Source organism: Abramis brama (assembly GCF_963993115.1).
Source record: "Abramis brama genome assembly, chromosome: 7".
NCBI classification, from domain to species: domain Eukaryota; kingdom Metazoa; phylum Chordata; class Actinopteri; order Cypriniformes; family Leuciscidae; genus Abramis; species Abramis brama.
The window spans coordinates 16,113,806-16,126,112 of NC_139969.1; the positions used below are offsets into that span (position 1 = coordinate 16,113,806).

At 38.8% G+C, this 12,307-nt stretch overlaps 2 protein-coding genes across 2 annotated transcripts; one reads left to right on the top strand and one right to left on the bottom strand.

The window, feature by feature from the left end:
• The first annotated feature begins 34 nt into the window (after nt 1-34).
• dynlt4 (dynein light chain Tctex-type 4) lies at nt 35-3,251 on the top strand. The gene is made up of 3 exons (XM_084119057.1): nt 35-122; nt 1,003-1,125; nt 2,498-3,251. The coding sequence occupies exon 3, from the start codon at nt 2,509-2,511 to the stop codon at nt 3,199-3,201; it is 693 nt and encodes a 230-aa protein (XP_083975183.1). The 5' UTR covers nt 35-122; nt 1,003-1,125; nt 2,498-2,508; the 3' UTR covers nt 3,202-3,251.
• A 1,343-nt stretch (nt 3,252-4,594) lies between these two features.
• plk3 (polo-like kinase 3) lies at nt 4,595-11,948 on the bottom strand. Its single transcript, XM_084119531.1, has 15 exons — nt 11,656-11,948; nt 10,246-10,353; nt 10,038-10,154; nt 9,820-9,949; nt 9,637-9,724; nt 9,457-9,552; nt 8,881-9,079; nt 8,605-8,731; nt 8,200-8,312; nt 7,691-7,808; nt 7,014-7,097; nt 6,742-6,904; nt 6,462-6,591; nt 6,041-6,154; nt 4,595-5,909 (listed from the first exon to the last, which is right to left on the bottom strand). The coding sequence occupies exons 1-15, from the start codon at nt 11,854-11,856 to the stop codon at nt 5,712-5,714; spliced, it is 1,986 nt and encodes a 661-aa protein (XP_083975657.1). The 5' UTR covers nt 11,857-11,948; the 3' UTR covers nt 4,595-5,711.
• Nucleotides 11,949-12,307: the final 359 nt, after the last annotated feature.

Genomic DNA, 12,307 nt, shown 5'->3' on the forward strand with positions numbered 1-12,307 from the left:
GATTGCTCTTTGCTTAGAGATGCACTCGCAACAGTGAGCGTGGACCACTTAGTGACAACATTGTGAAGAGACTCCCTCATTGGAATACGACAATAATCATATTTTATTGAGCTCCTAAACGGGTAAGGAATTAAGGTAACCCATCACTGATTCGTGACGATACCGAATTCTACACTTAACAAACATTTTGGTATTTTTAAATTTTTTTATAGATGGTTTTGGCAGTCATATTATCACTTAAGATTGACTTTACTGTTTTTATGTTGTGGGTCCCAGAGACTCCAATGATGTAAACGTCAAAATAATATTAGTAATTTTGGAATTCTACCAATTGTTTTCTCTTTAATTTATTTTAAAATGGTCCTCTAACCTATTTAAATTCCTTTGACAGCCGTTTTTGAAGCTTTAACCCACACAAATTAGGCATGAACTTATTTAGAAACGATGTTGTTTTATAATATAGTGGCAATGTTTCTGTTTGGTGTCAATTTACCGAAACCTATTAGAAAAAACATAGGAAAAAATACAGTAAAATTGATTTTTAAAAAGTCATCTGGGGTTTCTGAGACACATATTTTTGTGATATTTTATATGTAGGACGTGATGAATGTTATCAAGTTGAAATTTAATCCATTCTGACAAAATGTTTAAATGCCAGGAAGTATCACACAAATATATTGTAACACAATTAAGACAATATGTGCTCCTCTGAGTAACTTTGAAGTTCATGTTGAACATCTCTGACTCAAGAGTGATTTTACCTTGTTCTTTCTTGCTGCTCATGGCGTGGAAGCTGACGGTAAGGATGTGCTCATTAAATGATTTTATCAGAGTGAGGATGTAGAACTTGATGTTCTTTTCTAGTGACTCAGAAATGAAAGACTCATACTCTCTTCTACCCATACCTGTACTTTCACATGTTTCATCTCCTTACTTGCTGTAACTCTTCTACATGAGTGTAGAGCAGTAAACTGTGGTGTGTGTATATGTTTTGACACATAGATTATTATCACTCAAGAGTGGTGTGGAGGCAAAGACTGTGGAAAGGCAGAAGAGCAGTGAACCGAACCTGAGGTGTGGTACTCTCAGTCTGAGGACTCTAACAACATTTCACTGTACAGACAGGTGGGAACTTCCCTGACGGTGCTGATCAAAAAGTGTTTCATACATTAAAAAGCACCTCATTCTCTTAAATAAGCTCTTCGGGTTGGCTTCCATGAAAAACCTTAAACCTGATGCAATAGTAATGGTTTTCAATTGTTATCATCATCTGCAGTTGATCTAGGTCTGGACTCAAGAAGATGTGTCTCGAAAACCATTCCTTTGATTCTGGGCGAATAAATCATTAACAATTAAAATTGATCCTCTTTATTATACCATGAGAATATAAACCTCAGCAAAAGAGATTCATAAAAATTAATTCATGTTTTTTTGATTAGCATCTCAAGGGCCTTTTTTCAGTCATGAAATTAGTCATTTTATTGGGCATATCTAACATTCGCAAAAAAAATCCAACAAAAACCAAAACATTTTTGTGTGTGTGTTTGCCAGTAGATCAGTTCCAAACAGTAGTTTGATGGTATTTGGTCCATTTTTTTCCTTCATGAACAACTTCAGGTCATTGATTTTTAAGTGCAAAAACATTCAAATTTAGCACTTTGGCTTGACTGTTTTACAATATGAGCTTTTAAGGATTATTCATGTGTTTTTAGAAACACGTTTGGTTGAATTCCAGCTGACACAACATTGTTTTTCTTATGATGAAATTGTGACTCGTCATACTGTCATATTGTCGCTCTCAGTTCCTTAGTCTGGCCTTTTTATTGGCCTACTGTAAACACCTTTTGAAGTGATTTTGTTGGACACGAATTCATAGGGCCTGGGACAAAATTGTAATGTTGGACCCCAGCCCCCATACACCCATAAACATTGATTTAGTAGGACCCCCCTAGTCACAGTGTCTGCGACTATGATCCTGGTAGTTCCCCCTGATGTCAGCTCTGGCCAGACACCCTTTATAAGAAAGAATAACAAGTTACAAAGAGTACATACATCCCATACCAATGGATTTATGAGGGCCAGATTCCTGAGTAATAGTTTGTCCTATAACTATTAAATCTCAAATGTCTTTTAAATTTGATCTATATAAATGTTTTTTGATCAAGGAAATTATTTAATTTAGAAACCTGTGTCTTTGAGGAAGCTATAGTAATTAGTATTCAGTTTGTGTTACTGGGAAAGGCCCTTAGTCTCACACTGTAAGAATTCAATAATTGAACTTGCATGACCTCTTTTACAGAGTTTACCTTCCTGTAAGTTCACATCTTTTTCAACAAATACATGGGTAATTCTCAAGAACTGATGTCTTTTGTGCCTCAACTTTCTACAGATATAATGAACAGGATACTGAACTTGACACTCTAATGCCCAAAGCATGTTCAAACTTTCACTTTTTGAACAAGGCTATATCGATACAATGTGATTTGTCTCCTCGCAGATTTCTTCATCATGGCCAATCAGCCTTTACCGCTGTCACAGGAGACTTTAGCTCAGTTCAATCGCTCCCTGACCACAGAACCAGGTACCTCAGGGCCTCCGAGGAGACGTCTGGGCTCCATCTCCACCCGCCGAAGCTCCAAAGACCAATCTAAGGACCAGCCCCACCACAGACCCCTGTTCCTCAGGGGCATGACGGGTCTCTCGTCAGAGTCATCGTTCCTGAGCCCCAACGTCAGCACTTCTCACATCTCCATCGGCAAGCGGTTCTCTTTCGCCGGCTGGCACCAGGGAGGAAGAGTGAGCTTCTCTGGACTCTACCTTCCCCAACCCATCCAAGAAGTCTATGTGGAGAACACCTACAGAATGGGACCAGAACCAGGGTGCCACTTCAGCGCCAGCAGGACCCAGCAGATATTACAGGCCACTTTGGATAGTTATTTGGAAGGTGTGAGTTACAGTCCTGACAGCTGTAGCCAACTGTGTCAGATGTTAGCAGATCTAGTTCTCAGTAAGCTAAAAGATGTCAATCCGCCACGATATAAACTTGTGTGCCAGGTGGTGGTCGGGCAGAATGATAAACAAGGTATAAGGGTGGCCAGCTGTGGCTTGATCAACCCCAACACTGACAACTACACATCTGCTGTTTTCCAAAATCACTCACTGTTTGCTGTGGCTATGGTACATGGTATGTACTTTGAATGAAAGTTAAATCAACATCTCTTATTTCGGGTGTACAAAATGCACACGTTTAAAAATTCAAAGATATAAAATAAATACTGGTCATATAATTACACAAAATACAGCAATGGTCATCTGGTTTGGAATATTAAGTTATTTTTAATGTTTTTGAAAGAAGTCGCTTATGCTTACCAAGGCTGCATTCAAAAACACAGTAAAACACAGTATAATACTGTCAACTCCAGAATTATTGGCACCCTTGGTAAATAGGTGGCAGTGAAAATAAATCTGCATTGTTTATCCTTTTGGTATTTCCAGAATATACTCTAATATAGAATATAGTTCTGATGTGCAGCAAAAGATTGCTGAGCTTCACTAAATAGAAAGTGGCAGTAAGAGCTAAAGCATTAAAAAATCCCCATTTCCTCCATCAGGGCAATAATCAAGAAGTTCCAATCAACTAAAGAGATTACAAATCTGCCTGGAAGAGGACATGTGTCTATGTTGTCTTAATGCAAGGTGAGGAGGAGAGTTTGAATGGCCAAAGACTCTCCAAGGAACACAGCTGAAGAATTGCAGAGATTAGTTGAGTCTTGGGGTCAGAAAGCCCAATTTCTTTTTTTTTATTATCAAACACCACCTGCATCACCATGGGAGGGTTTCAAGAAAAATCATCTAAATCATCCTCCTCGATCATCTAAAAACAAACCAGCATATTCAGTTGTCAGACACAACTAGAACTTCAAAAGGAACCTGGTTCTGTGGTCAGACGAAAAAAAAAAATGCTTTTTTTGCCAGCAAACTCACCATATAGGATAAAAAAAGAGTTGCCCACGGTTAAATATACAGCTGAATATTTAATGTTGTGGGTCTATTTTTTTGCTGGAGGTCCTGGACATCTTGTTCAGATTCATGGTATCATGGATTCTAGCAAATACGAACAGATAAATCAATACCTGACCGCTTCTGCTAGAAATCTTATAATGGGCCGTGGTTGGATCTTCCATCAGGTCAATGATCCAAAACAAACGATCAATTTCAACACTAAAATGTGTCACTGAACACAAAATGAAGCTTCTGCCATGGCTGTCCCAGTCCCCTGACCTGAACCCTATAGAAAATGAGTGGGCTGAACTGAAGAGAAGCACCAACATCAAGCTAGGCATCTGAAGGATCTGGAGATGGAAGGAATGATCTCTGATCCATAGTCAGGTTCTCTCCAAACTCATCAGGCATTATAGATGACAACTCAGAGCTGTTATCTTGGGAAAAGGACATTGCAATAATTGGGTGCCAATATTTGTGGCCAACATGAACTAGAGAAAAATATTTCATAATGAGATTATTTTTATATATAAAAATAATTTACATTGTTTTTCTTTTAAAACTGGAAAAAGTAATCATGAGAGACAGAACGTTTATATTTTCAATAAACTTTATTCCCCCCCACTCTCCCAATACATAAAAAGTGATCATACTGAACATATCCCAGTGTTGACACCATACAATTATGTTACATCAATAAATAAAAAACTATAAATAAAAAAATAAATATAACACGTGCCACAATTAATTAATAATACTAGTTAGGATTTGTCTGAGAGAGTAATGGCTTTCACAATGTTGGTATTCTAAACACATCACTTACAGCCAAGGTCACAGTTTTGAGGACATTATGATTACTTATGATGGAGCATGTCAAGTAAACAAAGCTGGAGGCACACTGAGTACATAATCTTTTTTTTCCCTCAAGTACAGACATTAGGGATATAATAACTTTTAAGAGCAAAAAGCTTATATCAGGTGTGTATTTGTAGTGTTTCTTCCCCCACTCCTGCCTAATTTGCTTGGAAAACCGAATATGAAGACTATATAAAGCCCGTCTCATTCCCTTTGTGACTCAAGCTTGAGATTCAGGGCCATTATTGCACAGAGGAATCCATCAGAAAGGCACTTTAGTCACTCCCACTCCTAACTGCTCCTCCATGAATTACAGTTCCACCTTAGCTATTCACCTCTGCCATCTTTAAAACTAAACTCATTAAAAGAATAACCATTTGGTGTCCGTAGCTCTTCTAGTTTGTGTACCATTTAGTGAAATAAAAGTCTTTAAAAAAAAAAAGAAAAAAAAAAGGCCAAGTGATCGAGCATAAAAAGCCAAGCCCATCTTGCGCAGTGCATGAGACACTGCGAGCAAAAGCAAGACGCTTAAGAACCCTGTGAGTTTTATGCCATCTGCACTTCAGTCCAGCTAAAAATCTAAATAAAATGAACGGGCTCAAATTTTGGTTGTGCACACTGTGAGTCAAGCTGGTAGTGTGATACTGTTGGTGTAGGCTCAGTTGCAAAAATAAAAAAAAGAATAGTGCACCATAGTTCAAAGAGGCCAGCCGATGACCAAGGACAGGAGATCTTCGTGGCAAGGTGGAAGCTTCCCCTGAATTTCTTTGTCATAGTCCTTTTTTGCTTCCCAAATTGAAGCGGTAAGCAGCAAATTGTAATACGAAGCAGAACAGCGGTTCCGCGGGGTTCATTTATGCGTTGGTGTAGTGCTGGAGAAGCTGCACCACGTAATGAAGCCGCTGCCGGAGCTCCGGAGCACAGCCCCATTCGGATAGCATGTTCAGAGGGTAGGAATAAGAGACGCGCTCCTTGCTGATGTACGTCAGCAGGTACAAAGAGTCCGAGGTCTTGCTCAGGATTATCTTCGTGTGGTCCGTGTAAAAGTTAACCTGGGAAAGAGAGCAGAAGCAGAGGGAAACGTTATGAACTGCATCAGCCAAGCAAGGTCAGTCGTTCAATTTTGGTCAGTGGCCAAATCGTCAATGTTTCATCTGTCGTTCCTGCACAATCGGAGACTCACCTGTAGGGTTCGGTTGTCAAAGAGCATGACTAAGGCGTGATCAGTCTTGATCCACTGCAGCAGTAATGGAGAAGAGCTTGGAGGTGGCTGGTTCTCACCATTGACATCTCCCCCCTACAAAAAGGAAAACTTATTTTAAAACTATAACACTTTATATAAATAGCTTTATTTTATACAGATTAATGATTTATAAATGATTTAAAATAGGATATAAATATTTAAAATAAGATAATCATTTAAACATTTTATTTAAAAAAAAAAAAATTAACATTTTTTTATATAATACAATATGGTTAAAAGGTTAGTGCTGAAGTTTAATTTATTTAAAAAAAATTTTTTAAATAATATTATCATTTAAACTGTTATCTTAGATTATCTTACAATTCAAATGTTTCAATTATGGACCAATTTATGAACTTACCTCCATAAGATTCTGCTCCATGTAGTTAGCCATCAAATCCACTATGTGTTTTTGATTCTGGAGCTTCTCTGGTAAAGCGTCAGCTGGAAAGCTAAAGTGTTTGTTGTTTGTCAGACAGTAATGTACAGTCCTGCAGAAGAATAAAAAATAAAGGAGAATTAGAATTGCACAAGTAAAAGTAAAGCTTAAAACATTTAAGCACTCTATGTGGGTCAATCAAAGCTCAGTCCAAAATGCCAAACTGGAGGCTCATTAGAGAACAGAAAGCAAGCTGACGTACCTCCGCTGATCACACAGGCTCAGATGAGTGCCTTCGTTGAAGAGTACGCCGACGTTTTGATTGGAGAGTTGGTAACCGAAGCCGTATTTGTTGGAGTAGTCGACCCACTTGGTTACCCAGATAAAAGGCTTGGTTTTGGAAAGGCAGGGTGGGTTTTTTGAAGCTGGAAGAGGGAAGGACAATATTTGAGTACATGATCAATGGCCTAAGAGTAAACCTTGAAAATGGCCATTGCTTAAGCACCTCGGTGTGAACAGAGTGTGGGAACAAACCTGTTGGCATGGAAGACAAGCAGCTGTTAAGAACCTTCATGGCAGATTCGGCTACAGCAGCAGGGGTAGGGATATCGTCACAAGCTGAGGGGGAAAAAGGAAATACATTTATTTATTTACAGGCAGAAACAAAACAGTACACAAAAAAATATATAATTATAAAAAAGATTTTTATTTTTAAGAGCACTGAAATGCAAATTTATTCATGTGATGGCAAAACTACATTTTCAGCATCATTACTCCAGTCCTTAGTGCGACATGATCCTTCTAACATGCCGATGTGGTGCACGAGAAGCATTCATTATCAATGTTGAAAACAGTTGTGCTGCGTAATGTTTGTGGAAACCGTGATAATTTATTTTAGGATTTTTTTTTTTTCAAGAATAGAAATTTCACCTGACCCTAAACTTTTGATTGGTAGTGTAAATATAAAAGAGAGGTACAACTTAAGTGCCAGCCAAATATATGAAGTGTTAAAATGACAAGTCATCTTGCTGCTAAACTCAGCAAAGAAATAAAAATGAATTAGGGCACGATGTTTTTGGACAAACTTGTTTTTAATGGCTGCCACTGAAAGCCTGAGGGGTTGAGTCTAAAATAAAATAGGCCTCACACATGCACATCCAAATCTATTTACTGCTGTATGTCTGGGCAAATCAGCTGCTACGGTCCCTTACCATCAGTGCTGCTGGCGACGGTCCCTTTGAAGGAGCGCGATGCAGACTTCCGGGACTCCTCCTCGGCCGGGGTGTCCAGAGGGCCAGAGCTTGCCAGTTGAACCGTGGGAGAAGTGGCCTAAGAGGAAGTCACAATGTTTTTACAATCATAAATACTTCCTTGTGCTCAGTTATAAGCAATTATCATGCACAGTGGACACTCATTTTCCTATCTTGTGTCTCAAGCTTAAAATATCTATTTGTCATGTGATTAATATGTGGGTTTGGTTTTGTAATGTTGGGTTTGGTCAGTACGGAGTTATTCTGAGACAATCAGCACAATAGGTGGACTATACTGTACTCATTCATCTACAGCGGCTTTCAAAACACGTCCCCACAGAGCCCACTTCAGCTATGGTGCAAAACTGTATACACACTGACGCAGCTTTCTACGACAGTCATGAGTCAGCCGTGGAGCGGAGACGCTATTAATACGCACTAATGCACATAACTGCGACATGCATTATTACCTCATTCACTCCCATTGTCTTGTAGCTCATCTGCCGACCGATGGAGTGTTTCACCATGCCTGACACCAGTTTAGAAATGTCATCTTTCTCCTCACAAGGGGTCTTTTCAACAGCTGCAATGACAATTTTAGGTCAATAACAGAAACTAAGGTTTCATTCCAAACCAGTGTTATTGTTAACAAACTATTAATGTTTTCAGTAATAGAAAAAGATGAAATAAAAATATACATATTTGATGATGAACTTAAACTTAAATTAGAAAAGTCGGCATGGCAATTTACTAAATACTAAAATTAAAATAATCTGGAAACATAAAAAAAAATGCAAGCTAATAAAGATAATAGTATGAAAATAACACTGTTCCAAACATCTCAAATAGAAAGAGTGGTTCGAATGGGTACATACCTTTTGATTTTTTCTTGCCAAAGAAGCTTTTAGCCATCTTGGTGAAGAACTTCTTAGCAGGGCTGGGTGGATTAAGCTCAGGCACCATCACACAGCTGCTGGTAGGGAGTTTTTCTGGAGTGAAGCCCTGAGGGAGAGAAAAAAAACACAGATTAGAGGACTGCTGAATTAAAATAGGGAACTGGTTAAGAAGAGTAAACACTTAAACTGCTCTTTATAATCAAGTTAAAAGGAAAAGGTTTAATTGCATTTGGACACAGATGAATGATTACTAACCTTTGTGAAATACTCGTGGGCCAGTATTTGATCCAGCGTAAGGCGGTCACAGGGGTTTTTCTGAAGGACTGCGGAGATCAGCTTCTGTGCAGCTGGAGTGAGGGATGGAGGAAGGCTGTATCTCACTTCCTTAATACACTTGTAGGTCTCTTTCAAGTCTAAGGTTTCAAATGGTGGATTCCCACATAGGAGTGTGTACCTAAATAGACCAGAAAAGAGCTTGTCATCAAGGCGGTCACATCTGATGCAACATAAATCAAGTAGGGACTTTCCATAATATAAACAGTATATTAATATATAAGACGACACCAGAAATTTCCAATCTTTTGGGTCAGACCTAAAAAAAATGTCCCCCTGAGATTGTAAGTTAATATTTTAGTTATTTAGGAACACATTTGGATGTTCGAGGTTCTCTGATGACCAATTAATGGTCATGTGATATGCAAGTAAACAAATGAAAAGTGCATTTTATTTATTTTATTGTTTTTATTTTAAAAATGAACCCCCTGCAGTTTGGGATTCCCTGGTCTACAAAATAACCATAAAATGGTCTAGAGTAGACTTGAAAAGACTTACATTACACAACCCAGCGACCAAACATCTGACTCCGTCCCATGGCCTTGTCGGTTAAGGACCTCTGGTGCCAGGTAGTTTGGAGTCCCGCAGATGGTCCTGCAAAAAGGGCATTTTATGTCAGCACACTGATCATGTGCATTTCTATGAAAGCTATTGAGGATAAAAGGCAAGCAAACTCACTTCTTCCTCTGCTCGACCGTCTCCAGCTTTGCTGCCAGCCCGAAATCTCCTAATCTCAAATCCATGTTTTCATTCACAAAAAAATTACCTGAAAAAACAAGTTATAGCACTATCAAGCCAAATGAACTTATGGATGTCTAACTAGGATTAAAACAGCAGGCTAAAAAGAGTCAAAAACAATACCTAGTTTGAGGTCTCTATGGAGGATGCCTTTGTTGTGGAGGTATTTGAGCGCAGATATGATCTGTCTGAGGTAGTAACGGACTTCTGGATCTGTCAATGTATGTCTTGCTTTCCAAATGTGTGCCAGAGACTGAAAATATGAAGCACAGGATTAGAATCAGTGCCTTGTTTTCACCAAATGTGAACATTAGAGGTCTGTCCTTAGTAAAGCAGCTCACCTTTCTACTGCAGAGTTCAAGGAAGATGTAAATGTTGTCTTGGTCCTCAAAATGATGGGAAAACTTCACCACATGCTTGTGTTGGAGGCTTTTGTGGAGCTCGATTTCATTAATGATCTGTGGGACAAAAAAACAATGAATATAAACATTCAAGGAGGAAGCTGGAAATATGACGATTCACATGTGCACTCGGTAATTATCCATTTACCTTCTCTCTCTGGTGTGGCTTCGAGACTCTGCTTTGAGGAATAACTTTCACAGCATACATCTTGTTGTTGGCAAGATCCGTCATCTCATAGCATCGTGCAAAACCACCCTAGAAACAAAAGCCATTATAAAATAAATCACTCAAAATGTGTACACAGGTGATGATTAAATGCAGATCCCTGTTCAACAGTCTCAACACTCAATGACTAAGCAACTAACTAGTTTTTCAGACAAAGACAATATCTGTGGAGATTACCAGCATGTTTGAACGTTTGATTCATATTTTCCACGACTGATGTCAAGAATTCGGTCTAGGCAGCCAGCTTTTATGGTGTTCAATATGTACAGACCAGTATTTGCAACCTGGAATTGATTTTAAATGGCATTTTTACCCTTTGCACCATATATAAACAGTGTGTCATCAATTTAGCAAATGCTTTAATAGAAACAGAATTATGGCTATTATCTATAAAAAAAAGCACAACATGTTCTTTGTTAGTTTTTTTTTTTTTTTTTTTAATTAGTTAGTTTAAGTTAAACATCTCTAACATCAAGGTCAACAATTTTTGTAGCTGCCGAATATTTTTATTTTGCGGGAGATTGCAAGTAACGTTAAACCAATAAAGTGGTCTTCAGTAAACCAGCTGTCATGTCGGATTCATTTTAAATCTGCAGAAAACATCTGTTTTCCTTTAAAAAAAACAACAACATGCAAAGATTTTTTAAAACAATTTGTTCACCTCCACGTTTCAAATATCTCGGGTCATTTTTGCACAATCCCTAGTTAATTTCTGACCCTGGTCCCAACACATGTACAAAGGAATGACGTATTCTTTTCCCACTAGACCATCCTTACAGCATCGCACCATGATGCGGCACTTTAAAAACTAGGATTGATGATGAGCCTTCTGATAATCAATCGTCTAATTAAAATAATAAGAGCCTTGTTTTGGAAACATGAGAGGGAAACTGACAGTGGTCATAGGTTCCACTGATCATAAGCAATGCAGCATCCTTTTCATTGATGCATTAATTCATTCAGTCATTCATCTTTCCCTGACATCGGATCGTGTCTGGAATCGCATTAAAAATCCAGTCAATTCAATAATTGCAAACAGTGTCTTTGCATAAAACCATATGTATTTGATCAAAATTGGAAGACAACACGGTCTTATAACCAGCAGGTAGGTTCTAGAATCACAGACAGGGCGGGTTGCGGTCCAGTGGTTCTGGTGCACCCATGAACAGCTCCCAAAACCAGCCGAGCACGCAAGAGACTGACACATTGCGCACCGTGCGACCACGTTAGAGCAGCATATCAGGAAACGCGGCACGAGACACTAACAAATGGCATAATTTATTCAAATAATTAGCTCTGATGTCTGAAGGCGTAAATATAAAAGAGTGGTACCTTTCCCAAAAGCTTTCCTTTACAGTACGATCTTCCAGACTTTGCGTCAACCACCACCTGCGCGACCTCCGTCTTAACGTGCTCTGATTTACTCCGGTTCGGCTTGGCGGGCGGTTGAACCGCTTGAGACGGTTTGAACAAATCCGGATTCATCATTTTACAGGAAAGACGCTGCGCTGTGGTAAAACGAGCAGGATCCATTCATTAATATAGATCCTTCGCTTTAGAAAATAACCTCCTTTATGTGAAGTCCCAAAGTCTGGCCAAGTTCTCTAGTCCTGTGAATCAAACATGCCCGGACGCCTGAGTCAAGCAGTATATAAACTGTTCGTGACGTCATGGGCACAGGCGGGGCCGAAAGACGGGGACGTCTGAAAAGAATCAACGTCATTGGCTGGTGGAGATTCAATCAAAGATCAGAGAGACTCGCATATGAAAGTGCTGGAGAAAAGTGAATGAAAACCTGAGAACACATCATCCAATCACGGTTGACGTGATTATGGATCTCTCTGGATGACATGCACTGAATGGTTTATTAAAAGTGGTTCTGTTTTCCTCTGCTTAGGGTTTTTGTACAAAACGACATGTGCCAATAAAGTTTTTTTTTATATGATTTTTTTTTTTAGCATTATCGATTTAACTGTTTAATACT

Bases quoted from the DNA above. Each gene is read 5' to 3' on its own strand.
- plk3 (XM_084119531.1), bottom strand. From the start codon at position 11,856: ATGGATCCTGCTCGTTTTACCACAGCGCAGCGTCTTTCCTGTAAAATG. The intron at 10,155-10,245 runs GTAAATGGATAA...TTTGTCCCACAG, and splicing joins AGCCACACCAGAGAGAGAAG to ATCATTAATGAAATCGAGCT. The intron at 9,553-9,636 runs GTGAGTTTGCTT...CCCTTTTTGCAG, and splicing joins ACGGTCGAGCAGAGGAAGAA to GACCATCTGCGGGACTCCAA.
- dynlt4 (XM_084119057.1), top strand. From the start codon at position 2,509: ATGGCCAATCAGCCTTTACCGCTGTCACAGGAGACTTTAGCTCAGTTC.